At 33.7% G+C, this 13,560-nt stretch overlaps 1 protein-coding gene across 1 annotated transcript; it reads right to left on the reverse strand.

The window, feature by feature from the left end:
- Positions 1–11,791: 11,791 nt before the first annotated feature.
- LOC105788942 (60S ribosomal protein L12-3) lies at positions 11,792–12,574 on the reverse strand. Its single transcript, XM_012616042.2, has one exon. The coding sequence runs from the start codon at positions 12,522–12,524 to the stop codon at positions 12,024–12,026; it is 501 nt and encodes a 166-aa protein (XP_012471496.1). The 5' UTR covers positions 12,525–12,574; the 3' UTR covers positions 11,792–12,023.
- Positions 12,575–13,560: the final 986 nt, after the last annotated feature.

Consider the following 13,560-nt stretch of genomic DNA (forward strand, 5'->3'; position numbering starts at 1 on the left):
AGTAAGATTCGCTGTTGTGGCTTCAATCTTTTTCATTGCAATGCCGGGGAAACCAGATCCGCCGTCGTAGCTTCAATCTGTTCCACTGCACCGCTAAGGAAGTAAGATTCACCGTTGTGGCTTCAATATTTAAATTGCAATGTCGGGGAAACTAGATCCGCCATCGTAGCTTCAATCTGTTCCACTGTACCGCCAGGGAAGTAAGATTCGCCGCTGTGGCTTTATTCTATTCCACTGCAACGTCAAGGAGATAAGACTGGTGTCTTCGATCTGCTTCGCTGCCAGTACAGGAAGGCAAGATCTGCCATTTTCAACCTACTCTATTGCTGCTCATGGAGACAAGGCTGGTATCTTCGATCTACTTCGCTGCCAATGCATAAAGACAAGATCTGCTATTTTCAACCTACTCTACTGCTACTCAGGGAGATAAGGCTTTATGGTTTCACCGGTTTGTTCTCTGGGGAACATGACCTGTATAATTCAATCTATGAACCTAATTATGCCTAGTGATTAGGATGTCATGATCAAAATGAATCAAATGCTCCTAACTAGACGTGTATGAATGACATTTGAATGAATGTAGAATATTATTCTTTTGAGAATCGTCTTTCTTTATCGCTTAGGTCGTCATTACTCAAGGTTTATTAAGATTTTATCACTGATATGCCACAATGCCTTCTTGCTCAGCTGGCATATCAGAAGAAACACTTAATTAAACAGCCCCCACTGTAAACTTTAAAGTTCAATCTACTAGGATGCAAAATTTGTACCATCTTCCTCCCGCTGTAACCCAAGAGTAGAAAAATCTGACATTTTCTCAATCCTCTCCTATCACAGTTCAAGGATACAGAATGTGAAGCTCTTTGGTCCTTTACACCAATCTCAGGGTGTCATACCAAATGCCCATGCACAAATAAAGGCTTTCTTCTCCAAGGAAACCTCTTCCTATTGCTTGGTGATCATTGTTTGCTTGTTCATTGAAGCCTTATCACCGACACGACATCTTGTCATTTTGTTTAATCAATGCTTTGACAACAAAATCTGAAGGGATAGTCTCAATTTAGACTATTCCTTCCTAGATATTTCAACTTTTAAACTTGGTGCATTCTAAACAATAGTCCTGTTTTAAATTCCTGTATTATTTAAACTGCTAGAGTAATATGCAAAACTTCCATTGTGAAAGTTTTATTAGTTCATTAATCGTTATTCTAATGCAACATGCTTGCAAAAAGAACCAAACGATGGATAAAATAGAATTGATTTGAGAGCATAGCTCAAAATGAATAAATTATCAAGAATATTGAGAATAAAAGAGGAATTGACTTGTATCTTGAAAAAGAATAAAGTATTCCAAGAATAAGCAAGTATAAATAGTATAAAGACTAGGTGCCCTAGATATCGCAGCTTGAACTTCTCTGTACAAACTTGCTGAAGACCATTCTGAGTTTGACATGTGTTTAAGAGATCTACAGTACTCTGTCGATGCCCCAAGATGTCGCATATCCTTTCCTACTGATTCAGGTATATCAAGACCACCACATGCCCCATTCTGATCACTTCCTGCACTATTCTGATCAAAATTTAGCTGCCCTTTTCGAGTTTTCAACTCAAATCCCCTTTAGTCTAAGGCGCCCTTTGCGGGTTTTCACATTAGCCTCTCTATTTTTACTTTTTTCATTTTCATTTTTTCATTTTTTTCATTTCATCATTTTTTTACGACTTAAAGTGCCCTTTGCGGGTTTTTACCTTGGTCCTCTTCTTCTTTAAGCGAAGTATTTCTTGGCTGAATCTGAGTTTACAGGATTAGATAAGTTTTTTACTATCCATCTCACTCAAGATTAGTGCTCCTCCGGAAAAGGTCTTCTTTACAACATAAGGAAATTCCCAATTTGGCACTCATTTTTCTCTAAAATCCTTTTGTAGAGAAAGGCTTTTTTTCAATACCAGGTGTAATGGCCCAAATTCAAGGTTATCGGAATAGTGGTTTCGTAACCACAAACCCGATTTAAAGAGAAATTTATTTTAATATTTTTACATGAATATTGATATGATAGGAAAATCGTATGAAAATATAGATAGAAAAATTTTACCGATTTAGTGGTTAGATAGAAAAAGAAATTATTGAAGAAATTGGGTAAAAACAAGGTATCGAGACCTCGATCTCGTAAAATCAAGTCAAAAATATTTTTATAAATATTTATGAAGTGTTATTAATATGGTATTAAAATTTCGTTAGAAAATTTTAATGTTTGGGTAGTCAATTAAGTGAAAAGGACTAAATTAAAAAATGTGTAAAAGTTACTAGAAGGATTAAATAGCTCAATTGTTGAATGAAGAGGCACATAAATTGCAAATAAGCCCAAAATAAGATATTTTGGGCAGCATACGCTGAGAAAAATCAGGAGAATTGAATAATTACGGGTAAAATTGGAATATTGCAAAATTTACTTTAAAAGTTAGGACTAAAGTGGAATATCTAGAATTCTCTTTATTTTCTGCATTCTTATCAGCAAAAAAATGTTCTAAGGGTTTCTTCAAGCTGGATTTTCATAATTTTTGCACCAAGTGAGTTAATTCTTGCCTTTTTCTTGTAATTTTTGTGTTTCTAAGGCTTTTACAACTAGGTCCTATTACTAAATTCATTAGTTTTTGATTTTATGAATGAATTTGAAAGTTGCTATGAATATGTGCTGGAAGTTATGATGAAATAGGATGAAATTGAAGCTTTAATCTGTTTATAAGATGATTTTATTAGGTAATTTCAATAGAAATTGATTTGTAGGACCTAATTGTGAAATAGTTTGAAATTAAAGTCTAGTACTGAAATTCTGATTTCCAAAGCTTATAAAGTAGTTTAAAGTGATGGGATAAAGTTTTAATTGAGAAAATCAGCTTAATTGAGAGGTTAATTTAGCAGGGATAAAATTATCATTTATTGAAAGTTTAGGGAAAATGGTAATTAACATCATACACTAAAACAGTTTTGGACAGCAGCAGTAGTCTAACTTTGAAAAATCACCAAAAATTTTAGAGATCGAATTAGAGGATTAATAAAATATGAAATTAAATCATATTGAGTCTAGTTTCTCATAGAAGAAACGATTTAATCAATGGACTTGTAAATCATGAGATATAATAGATTTTGCGAGACAATGTCAGAATGAATTCGGGTTCCCCTGTTTTGATTTTGGAAAATCATTAAAAATTGTAAAAAAAATGATTATGAGTTATAATTTATATGGTTAGATTCCTTAATGAGTTTATTTTCAGAAGAAACAAATGGAAACATCAACCGAATTCTGTACAATGATATAATTAATTTTTAGTGAAGAGAGGTCAGAACTGTCGAATAGTGAAACAGGGGAAATTTTAAAGAATAAACTGTACTTATTGGCTGAACCAAAAATTTTGAAATTTTTATGGTAAGAATATATGTGAGTGTAGTTTCTAGGAAAATTAGCTGATCTTAATTTGGAGTTCAGTAGCTCAAGATATAAATAATTTAGTGACTGTGACTCAGTGAGACAGCTTTGAATGCACTATAAATAATAATGGAATTATAGAGAATGTTACATATGAACATGAAATGTATTAGATTAATGATTAAATTTATTTATTTAGATCCAGAAAATTCAAATACGAATCTAGATCGAGGAAAAGAAAAAGTTCGGGATTAGTAGATTTTTGTTTACGAACAAGTGTTTAGGTAAGTTCGTGTAACTTGAATTATATTCTTAAATGCCCGAAATGTTTGTTATTGATGTGAATATGATTTGAATGTTCATTATATGAAAATTGATGAAACATTGATATATTTGATAAAAAGGGGAAGAAATCCCGGTTGAATGGAAGGAAAATTCGATGGATCTCTAAAAAGGAATTGACGGTAAAAAGGATCTAGCTCGGACTGGTGATCCTATCCTGATATAGCCCTCCCGAAGAATATGTGGAAAATGGATTTAGCCCGGACGGGTAATCCGAATTAGGGTCTGAATTTAGCCTGGACTGGTAATTCAGATCCAAGCTCATTAGAGTAATTGTCGTTGCAGGGGATTTAGCCTGGACTGGTAATCCCGCTGTAAGGATGAGGTTCGCGAGAGTGTGCTCTCTGAAATGGAAATGTGTGCACATGAATATGAATTGACGGAACCGAATTTGTACACTAAAGTGTACCTCTGAAAACCCATCGAAATTTCGAGAAATTCAACGGGATAAATATGGAAAAATAACAAGGAAATGGAAATCATGAAATTGATGAGCTCATCAATCATGGTATAAATTATTGATACATGGAAATTATTGGACTAATTTGAGTGTTGATTTTGTGCATGATAGGGGAATAATGTATTTAATGGATGTATGAATGTTTATTGTATTGTATTGAAAATATTAGGTAAGTATAATTCTTGTTACATGAGCTTACTAAGCACAAAGTGCTTACACTGTTTCCTTTTCTCCTATTTTGTAGTGTTAAGAGCTCAGAGGTCGGATTTGGTCGGAGACGCATCACACTGTCAACCTCAAGATCTCGGTATATAAAGAAACTTTATTTTGGAAATCAATTGCATGTATAAGCTAGTAAAGTAGATGTTAATGTGAAATGAATGTATTCAGTGGTATGGCTAACAAATTTTGGTTTTGGTATGTGATGAGATTATCTTATGAATACGATAAATCTATCTTGAAAATATATTGAAATGGATTGGTTGTGTCAGATTGGTCTCGGTTTAAAATTTGCAGGGAAGATTTGATATTTATAAAGGGGTTATATTGAATTTAAAAAAAAAATTTATTCGGTAAAATCTGGTAATGCCTCATACTCTATTTCGGCGACGAATACGGGTAGGGGGTATTACACCAGGTCTCTCTCGTGGAATTTTCTGGGACGAACCTTTTTGTCGTAAGCTTGCATCATCCGTTTTTGGTACATCTGACTGTGATGAATAGCTTTTAGCCTTTTTTCTTCAATTAGGTACAATTGATCGTATCGAGATGGGATCTTCATCCTACTTCAGCTCAGCCAATACCCAGAGAGAAATAATTTTAACTTCAATGGAAAAATAGTGATAAGTTAAAGAGAAAGGCATTGCCCTGGTAGAGGTTTTTGTTTCTTTTTATTTTTTATTTTTGGATTGAATCTGCACTCATAGGATTAGGCAAGCCTTGGTTATCCCTTTCGATCAGAATCAATGTTATTCTAGATAAGGACTTCCGCATACAATCTTCCACTTTCATTTTGTATGCGAAAGATCTTTTTTGGTATCAGGTTTCTCTTATAGAGCCTTTTGGGGTGAAATTTAACTATGACGAAAAAACTTTAGATCTTCCTCTTCAATTAGGATGAAATCCAACAAAAAATACGGAGCAATGGCAACTCGACTTCAGTGGGCAAAGCTATGGTAAGTCAAAGAGAAAGGCATTGCCCCGGCAAAACATCGTTCATGATGTTAACCTAGAATAAACTGCACATTTCAGATATCGTACTGCTGTTCATATTACAATGTCAATGCTTAACTCGGGCATGTCCTGGTATGACCATGCGAAGACATCTTTGAACCTTTAAGGTAACTCAACAAGGTCTTGCTTTGTTTCTCCGGTTATGCACGTTCCCTTAAGGTCACAATCTCCATTGTCTCCTTAAGAGGTAAAATTTTTCTCTTCCTGCTCTACCATCCTCAACAAGTCCGGAGATAGGCCACGATCTATGTCATCTTCAAAGTTATGAGATCCCTCTAAACACATGTCTCGCTCAAAAGAAGATTTTAAATCTGTAGCAATGTCACTCATGACATTGATATCTAGGGTCCTATTATAGGTACAAAAGAATATACAAAGAATGTATGAATTTATAAAATAGTTATTTGTACAGTATGATTATGAATGAATGATTTGGAAGAAAATCCAAAAGAATGAAATAATCTAGAATTATTCGTAAAGAATGAAAGAATATTGACTCAAAAAATGAATGCAAAGATGTATTTTATTAGAATAATAACGTTCAGACATGAGCCTATTTCACAAAGGTATTCTTATCACTTCTAGGCTAAAAGCAATAAGAGTGTTCTGAACATTACTCTGAGTAAGCTCTAAAAACTACAGGAATTTCCTCTGCAGTCCAATTATTTAGAACATCTCCAAGTTGATAAGGGCGAATATCTTCAAGGACCCTTTTTAAATTGTGTCTTCATATATGGCATTGATGTGAACATTTCCCAACACTTCTTCAATCCATTATCAATCATGATTGGATAGCGGACTTTCTGCATTGGAGGCCATATCAAATTTGACAACGCCTATATTAATGAGTCTTTCAACTATCTTTTTAAATGCGGTGTAATTTTCTATCAAATGCCCCGCAATTCCTGCATGGTATTCACACTGAGCATTTGCATTATACCATTTAGGAAATGGGGGCAACATTGGTTTCAAATAGAAGAGGGACACCACATGTGCATTAAATAGGCTTTGATATAGCTCGCTATATGACATCGGTATAGGTGTGAACTGAGGCCCTTCTGTATTTGTCTTCGTGTAAGATTCTCGCCTTAAAGGGCTCTGATAGCTAGTAGTAACCGTCTTTGGCTGGCTTACGGTAATCGACTTTGAATAACCCTTGTTATACCCACTCGTATTATTCACCTAATTTTTCTTTTTCCTTAGGGTATTAAAAGTATTGATTTGGGAGTTCCACTCTCGCCCTTTCTGTTTGTAACGATCTTCAAATTGTTTTGGGAACTCCACCCTCACCTGTTCTATTTCTGCTAGATCATCAATGGCAACAGGATTAGTTAAATTATCCATCGGGTTGGAACCTGAGCCAGTCTAGAAATTCGCCGGTGTCGAGGTGCTGGTCTGATATTGGGGTTGGATGTTAACCATTACCCTTTGTGGATATGCATTTGGTTGTGCTTGGGTATTTGTTGGGGTGAAGCTTGGAGGATATGAAGGGTCTTCATTATCATCTCCAAAGTGGACCACTCGGCTATTTCCTCTTTCTAACCCTCTAGCCAATAACTAGGTTAACTGGCACATCATATTTCTTTGGAGTTCTAACAACTGATCCCTCATATCTTGTTGAAATTTGGTCAATTGCTCCTGCATCTGTATTTGCATTTGCTCTAATTTCTCCAACCTTTGGTCCATTCCTCTAGCCTTTGCTTGGGTGCAGTAAGGGTGTTGGCTTTCCAAATTAACTGAAACAATTTTACTCAATTAGGCTATTTTAATGGATTTTAATGTATATAATGTAATGTAATGCAAATGCATGAGATGAATGCAAAAAGAGATGTCGATTCTTATTCAATCCCGTTTAAAAAACTTTACTAGAAGATAAATTTCTTTACATAAAGCGAAAAATATATACGGCCTTGCCCTTATACTTCGAGAAACATCGATCTCTTTCTTCATTCGTATGTTTAAGATAAATCTCGCGAATTCTTCAAAAGGGCTACCTTCTTTTTGCTTGATCTAATCACTCGTTCATCCTCGTGACGCTTGTTAGCTTCTTTAAAAAGGTTGGGCATTAATGACTCTCGAACAATCTTTGTCAACCTGAATCCTCGGGCACTGCAGAAAAGTCGTGTACTCCATTAGACTATCATCTTTTTCTTTTCACATTTTCTTGGATCATATTTGGACAACCGTATTATCTTCCACTTTATCAAGAAATCCATTTTCCATGATAAGCTCTCTATTTGGTAACTGAACGTGAATCAACACCTCTTTTTATGATGAAAATGCAATGCAATCGTAATCAAAACAAAAAGAAAACACGTCAGTACAAAAACATAAATAACAAAAAGAGCACTTATTCGGACGACCACTAAGGGTTCGGCGTGGTTCTACCTAGGGTAGGCTCCTATGGCTCATTATATGCGGTTTGGTTCTAAAGCAAAGGTACCCGAACCAGCAGATTCCTCGATCCTCACCCATTATAAGCTCATATGGACCGAGTTTGGTTCAAGAGAATACATTTCCCTATTGCTGCACGGAGATGAAAATCTCACGAAGACATTGGTACGGATGTATCCCGAAAGTGATCTACTATCCTGCACGAAGGTGAAAACCTCACGAAGGAGTAGCTTCTCACTCCCACTTAGAGGGGTAAAAATTAACCATGAAATGCAAAATGCAAATAAACTAACGGACTTAGACCAATTAATCAAGCGATGAAAACCAATGAATGCAAAGAGGAAATCATGATGTAGAACAAAATTTGATTTTTCGACCAAAAGACAAAAATTAATCAATTTACGGCTCGACTCTCTAACCAGTCCCCAACGGAGTCGCCAAGCTGTCGAAACCATTTTTTTGAAAACAAAAATTAGTTGTCGACTTTAAAAAAAATTAGAGTCGCCACCGATCCTTTATTGAGGTGTGATCGACTCACCTTAAAAACGATTTTGGTCTACAAAATTTGAGAAAATAGGTTCGAGAGTCAGTTACGCATGAGGAAGGGTTAGCACCCTCGTAACGCCCAAAATCGGTACCGAATTGATTGTTTAATGCCTTGGTGTCAAAAATCTGAAAAGATTTTAAAAGAAAACTTTTTAACTTGAATGAATTAAAAAATAAGACATTTTTATTTCAAAGAAATTTAAACGTCACACCCAGTAAGTTAGGGCGTAACATTTTTAATCTTCAAAATTAGGCTTGTCTTTTGATTTTTAAAACTCATGCATTTAAACCTAAGAAGGATATTCGGTTATTTAGGTCAAATGAATAAAATCGACACCAGTAAGTCAGGGCACAATTTCTCAAAATTTCGAATACCGAATATTACCCTTATTTTTTTAGAAATTCTTATTTCGAGATGACAAAACGTCACGTCCAGTAAGTTAGGACCCAACATTTTTGGATTCCTGAGAATAAGCTTTCATTTGAAATGTGATTTTACTGCAAAACAAATAATTGGCTCTCTAAATTCATCGGAAAAATTGAAGCCCAGTAAATTAGGACACAATTCTTCTCGAAAAACGTGAATGCCAAATATTTTAAAATTTTAAGAAATAAAATGATTTCATGCTTCAATAAAAAACAAACATTTAAAAAAATAAATATACAAACATATTTTAAAATGCTAAAGAGAATAGCACGAGCAACAATCCAATAAAGGATAAAATAAAATAAAATAAAGTAACATAAAATAAAAAAAACGAGTCAACTAATGTAAAAGAAACAAAGGATAAACGAGTTGAGTTAAAATGCTTTTGTAATTAAATGGGCATAAAAGAGACATTTTATGAAACAACAAAACCATAAAATATATGAAAAATTTATTATATATATATATATATATATATATATATATATATATATAATGCACATAAAATATGAAGAATATATGGAGGTATACATATTTTAAAATTATGAAACAAAAATATATATAATTATGTTTATAAATACGTTTATAAAAATTATGATATATAGGAGTATATAAAAGTATGCATTTATATTTACAAAATATAAAAATGTATAAATATAATATATAGATAAACTATGAAAATATGTATGTATATAAATATATATAAAAATGAAATATATATATATAAATAAAATAAAATATATGTATATATAATATAGAAAATATATATGCATTATAAAATGTAAATGTATATATATTCATGTATATAAAAGTTATGAAAATAAAATAATATATATAATATGTACATGTATTTACAAAAGTTTAAAATATATATTATAAAAAATATTCGTGTGTATATGTATAGAAATAATAATAAAATAGTAATAATAAATAATGATAATACTATTGAAATTAACTAATTTAATAGCAATAATAAAAAATGACTAATTTAAACTTAAAACAGAAATTTGGGACTAATTTGAAATAAATAAAATGCAAATGGCCCAAATAGAATACGCAATTAACAGTGGAGGACCAAAAGGGAAATTAATCTCACCCTCCAACACGCTGTGCAGCTACATGGGCATAAACATGCAGCAAAATTTGAAAGAAATAAAAAAATTAATTTAGATTATAAAACAAAGGGGACTAATCGCGCAAATAAACCATTGAAATAAAAAACGCGAGTCTTAAGAAAACGGGTCGGGTCGCTCAGGTTGTTGGGCTATACAATGCCGTTTTGGGGCCCCAAACGACATAGTTTTAAGCCCTATAAAATCCCCAATTTTAAACCCTAAATCATTATCCCCTTTTCCATTTCAAAAATCGCGCCGTAGCCTCCCTTTCTCTACCGTTCCAATTCCATTTCCAAACGGCCACAACGACGACGGGGCGCTGCCACCGGTAAGAACTTTTCCCCTTCTTCTTTGCTTCGTTTATTTGGTTTAAAAAACAAGAAAGCAAAGAAAAAAGAACAAAACAATAAAAAGAAAAGAAAAACGGAATCAACTAATTACCTTCAAAATTGTTTTTTTTTATTCTTTGTTTTTGTTTTCTTCAATAATGTTTTCAATACAAGATTTTTTCTAACCCCATTACAGAAATCAATTGGCTCTTTTATAGCCGAACCTTTACAGCCAAAATAATAAATTTTACAATTTTTTGCTATATTTCCCGTTATCTCTACTGTTCGTGGCTCATTGTAGGTACCACTGGCGAGAAATCGTGCGCAGCGTGCGCAGAGGTTGCTGCGAACTGCTTAGGGTGACTGCTGTTTGTTTTTTTTGGTGTTGATGGCCACTGCAGTTGGGCTAAGGTTTAGGTTAGTGGGCTAGGTGATATTGGGTCATTTAATTTGGACCAAATTAATTTTTATTTTGTAAATGGACTTTATTATTTGGTTTTTATGTTAGTTATAGGCCCGGGATATAATTGGGCATTACAAGGTTTAATTATGATTTTGGTCCCTCAAATATACTCATATTGGAGTTTTAATGTACTTTAATTTGACATAGTTTATTTTTTCCTACCTTTATGCTGTCATTAATTAATCCAAATAGGTAATACAGCTAAAAACACCCTTTCCAACAACAACAAAAAAATCCATATCAGCATAAAGTGTTAGCTATTTGGTATAACTAATACCATAATCAAACTAGAGAGACCAAATTTAAGTACCAAGGACAAAATTAAGAATTTGAGAATACTAGAGGGAAGACTGAAATTTACACAGATGCTAAGCTTTCTGATAGCCCACAACACAATAATACATTTATTCAGGATGCAATAATGAATCAAATAAATCACTGATAAATCAAACATTTAGCAATGAAGCTAAACCAGCTAAACAGACAAGTGATGTTAAGCATGTAAAAATGGTCAGACCAATAAACGTGTAAATTGAATGGATCGGATTTGTTTTAGATTAGATCAACTCGAGTTTTAAAATTTTTGGATTATTTCTGCTCCAGGTCTTCATTTAAGGTTTGGGAGGCTGAGGTTTTTTTAGACCAGGTCAATACAAGTTCGATCATTTTGGGTCCAAGCCGGTTCAGGGTTTCGGGGATAAATTCAAAGGTCTAGCTGACAACAACAGCAAGAATAGGACTCTCAAACTTTTGAAAATAATCTAAGCCTGGACGGCTACAACTAACAAAGCAAATAATCCTGTTGTGATAACAAAGTATTCTAATAGTATGTGCATTCAGATTCTTTAGCAACAACATTCAAAGATATCTCAATCTTAAAATACAATCTCAATAATATTACTCATAGAGAACCAGTAGATCAATGCAATCAAGTTCCTAAATCACATTGAATAACTTAAAAACTATACTAAAATGCAACATTTTCCATTAATTTCTCACTTAATAAGCTGAAGCATTGTCACAAGACTCACATTTTCAATTCATTTCCAACTTACCAAGCTTAAGCAAAACACCAAGACTTGCATTACGAAAAAAATACAATATAAAGGACAAACAGAGGATAGAATTAAACATCACATATATAGCCATAAAGATGACCCACAAATGTTAAAATCATCTAAAATTAACCTCAAAAACAATCTCTGATAGAAAATATCCGTAAATTCTCCAAAACCATACAGATAAACAAAATTAAACAAGATATGATCTTAAAAGTAATAAAGAAAGTTTACTCACTCGAGAGGAACATCAACATCACCATCATCAATCTCCTGCTGCAAATCTTTAGGGTCTTTACCATCGACGGTACACCCAACGGAAACACAGGTGCCCAGAATCTCCTTCACCGTCCCTCTCAAATCCTTAGCCATGGACCTCGGCCTCATTACTTTAGCGATCTCTATGACATCATCGAGTGCGATGTTCCCGTTATGCTTGATGTTCTTGGTCTTCTTCCTATCCCTCTCCGGTTCCTTCAATGCCTTGATTACCAGCGCTGCCGCCGACGGTACCACCGTGACCTTCGCCTGGCGATTCTGGACAGTGAGCTTGACGGTTACGCGGAGACCCTTCCATTCCTTGGCAGTCTCTTTGGCGATATCTTCTCCGATCTTCTTGGGAGAGAGACCGAGCGGACCGATCTTCGGAGCGAGTGAACTAGCTGCTCCGACTTCACCGCCGGTGACGCGGACGAAGACGTCGACGACTTGGCTTGGATCAAATTTTGGCGGCATTTTGGCGTAGGAAAGAAGGTGGCTAGGGTTTTCGTAAAAATGAAAGAGTGTAAAGAGATGACATAATATAGCTAGGGTTTTTATTGTTTAATACCCGATTTAACCTTTTACGAGGCCGGGGAACAATAGGCACGTACGAGGGATTTTTGCGTCATTTACTATTTTCAGAGACTGCATTGGGCCGAGCAATTGTATAGTCTTGGTATTTGGGCTTCTATAAACTACCATTCATATCATATTTTTCTTATACATAGTCTTTAGTTGTAAACACCCACGTTAAAGAGGTTTCCTTGTTTACACTATTCCCCCAATTTACATTGGGAAAGTTTTCTTTATTCAACATATTCCTTATTAACTGGTTTACTCTAGATTTATATTACCATAATAATAATAAAATCACTCTACTTAAGACCAAACCACAAATATATTATTGGTAAAAATGTAGAGCCAGTCCTCTTTATAACCATCACGCTCATTTAATTATAACACTCCAATTTGTTATAAAACCCCACTTTTATGTTTTTTGCTTACCATTTATAACAAATTTTCACATATAATAACAACCATAAAAATATGAAGTAAATTTGTTCCTTATAACCGTCTCTTTTCTAGAATTTAATGACACGTTTAGAAAGTCACTTAGTAATTGGGTTTGTAACTAATTTAGATAATCATTGTAATTGATAAGTCTCATTGAATTGAGTGCAATTGAAGCACCTCAAATTCCTTATAATTACAATATGATGTATTTATTACCTGAATAATTACACTTTCATCCAACTACTCTGTGAAGTTCAAGTACACCATTTGTAAAATTAGTTTTATTCCTAAGTGAAATAAATAATAATATATTATTAAATGAAAACAATTTTAATAAATGAAATTGCATTCATAAATTTTATTAAAGATACAACCTAAATCTCACCAATAAATATTTTTAATATAATTATAGTTTTTAATTTAAAATTTTACAAGAAGAAAAAAAAAAAACCTCAATTATGATCCGAATCTTAAATATCGTTATAAGTGTCTTAGA

Source organism: Gossypium raimondii, chromosome 2 (genome assembly GCF_025698545.1).
Source record: "Gossypium raimondii isolate GPD5lz chromosome 2, ASM2569854v1, whole genome shotgun sequence".
Classification (NCBI taxonomy): domain Eukaryota; kingdom Viridiplantae; phylum Streptophyta; class Magnoliopsida; order Malvales; family Malvaceae; genus Gossypium; species Gossypium raimondii.

Excerpts from the sequence above, each read along its gene's own strand:
- LOC105788942 (XM_012616042.2), bottom strand. The coding sequence starts at position 12,524 with ATGCCGCCAAAATTTGATCCAAGCCAAGTCGTCGACGTCTTCGTCCGC.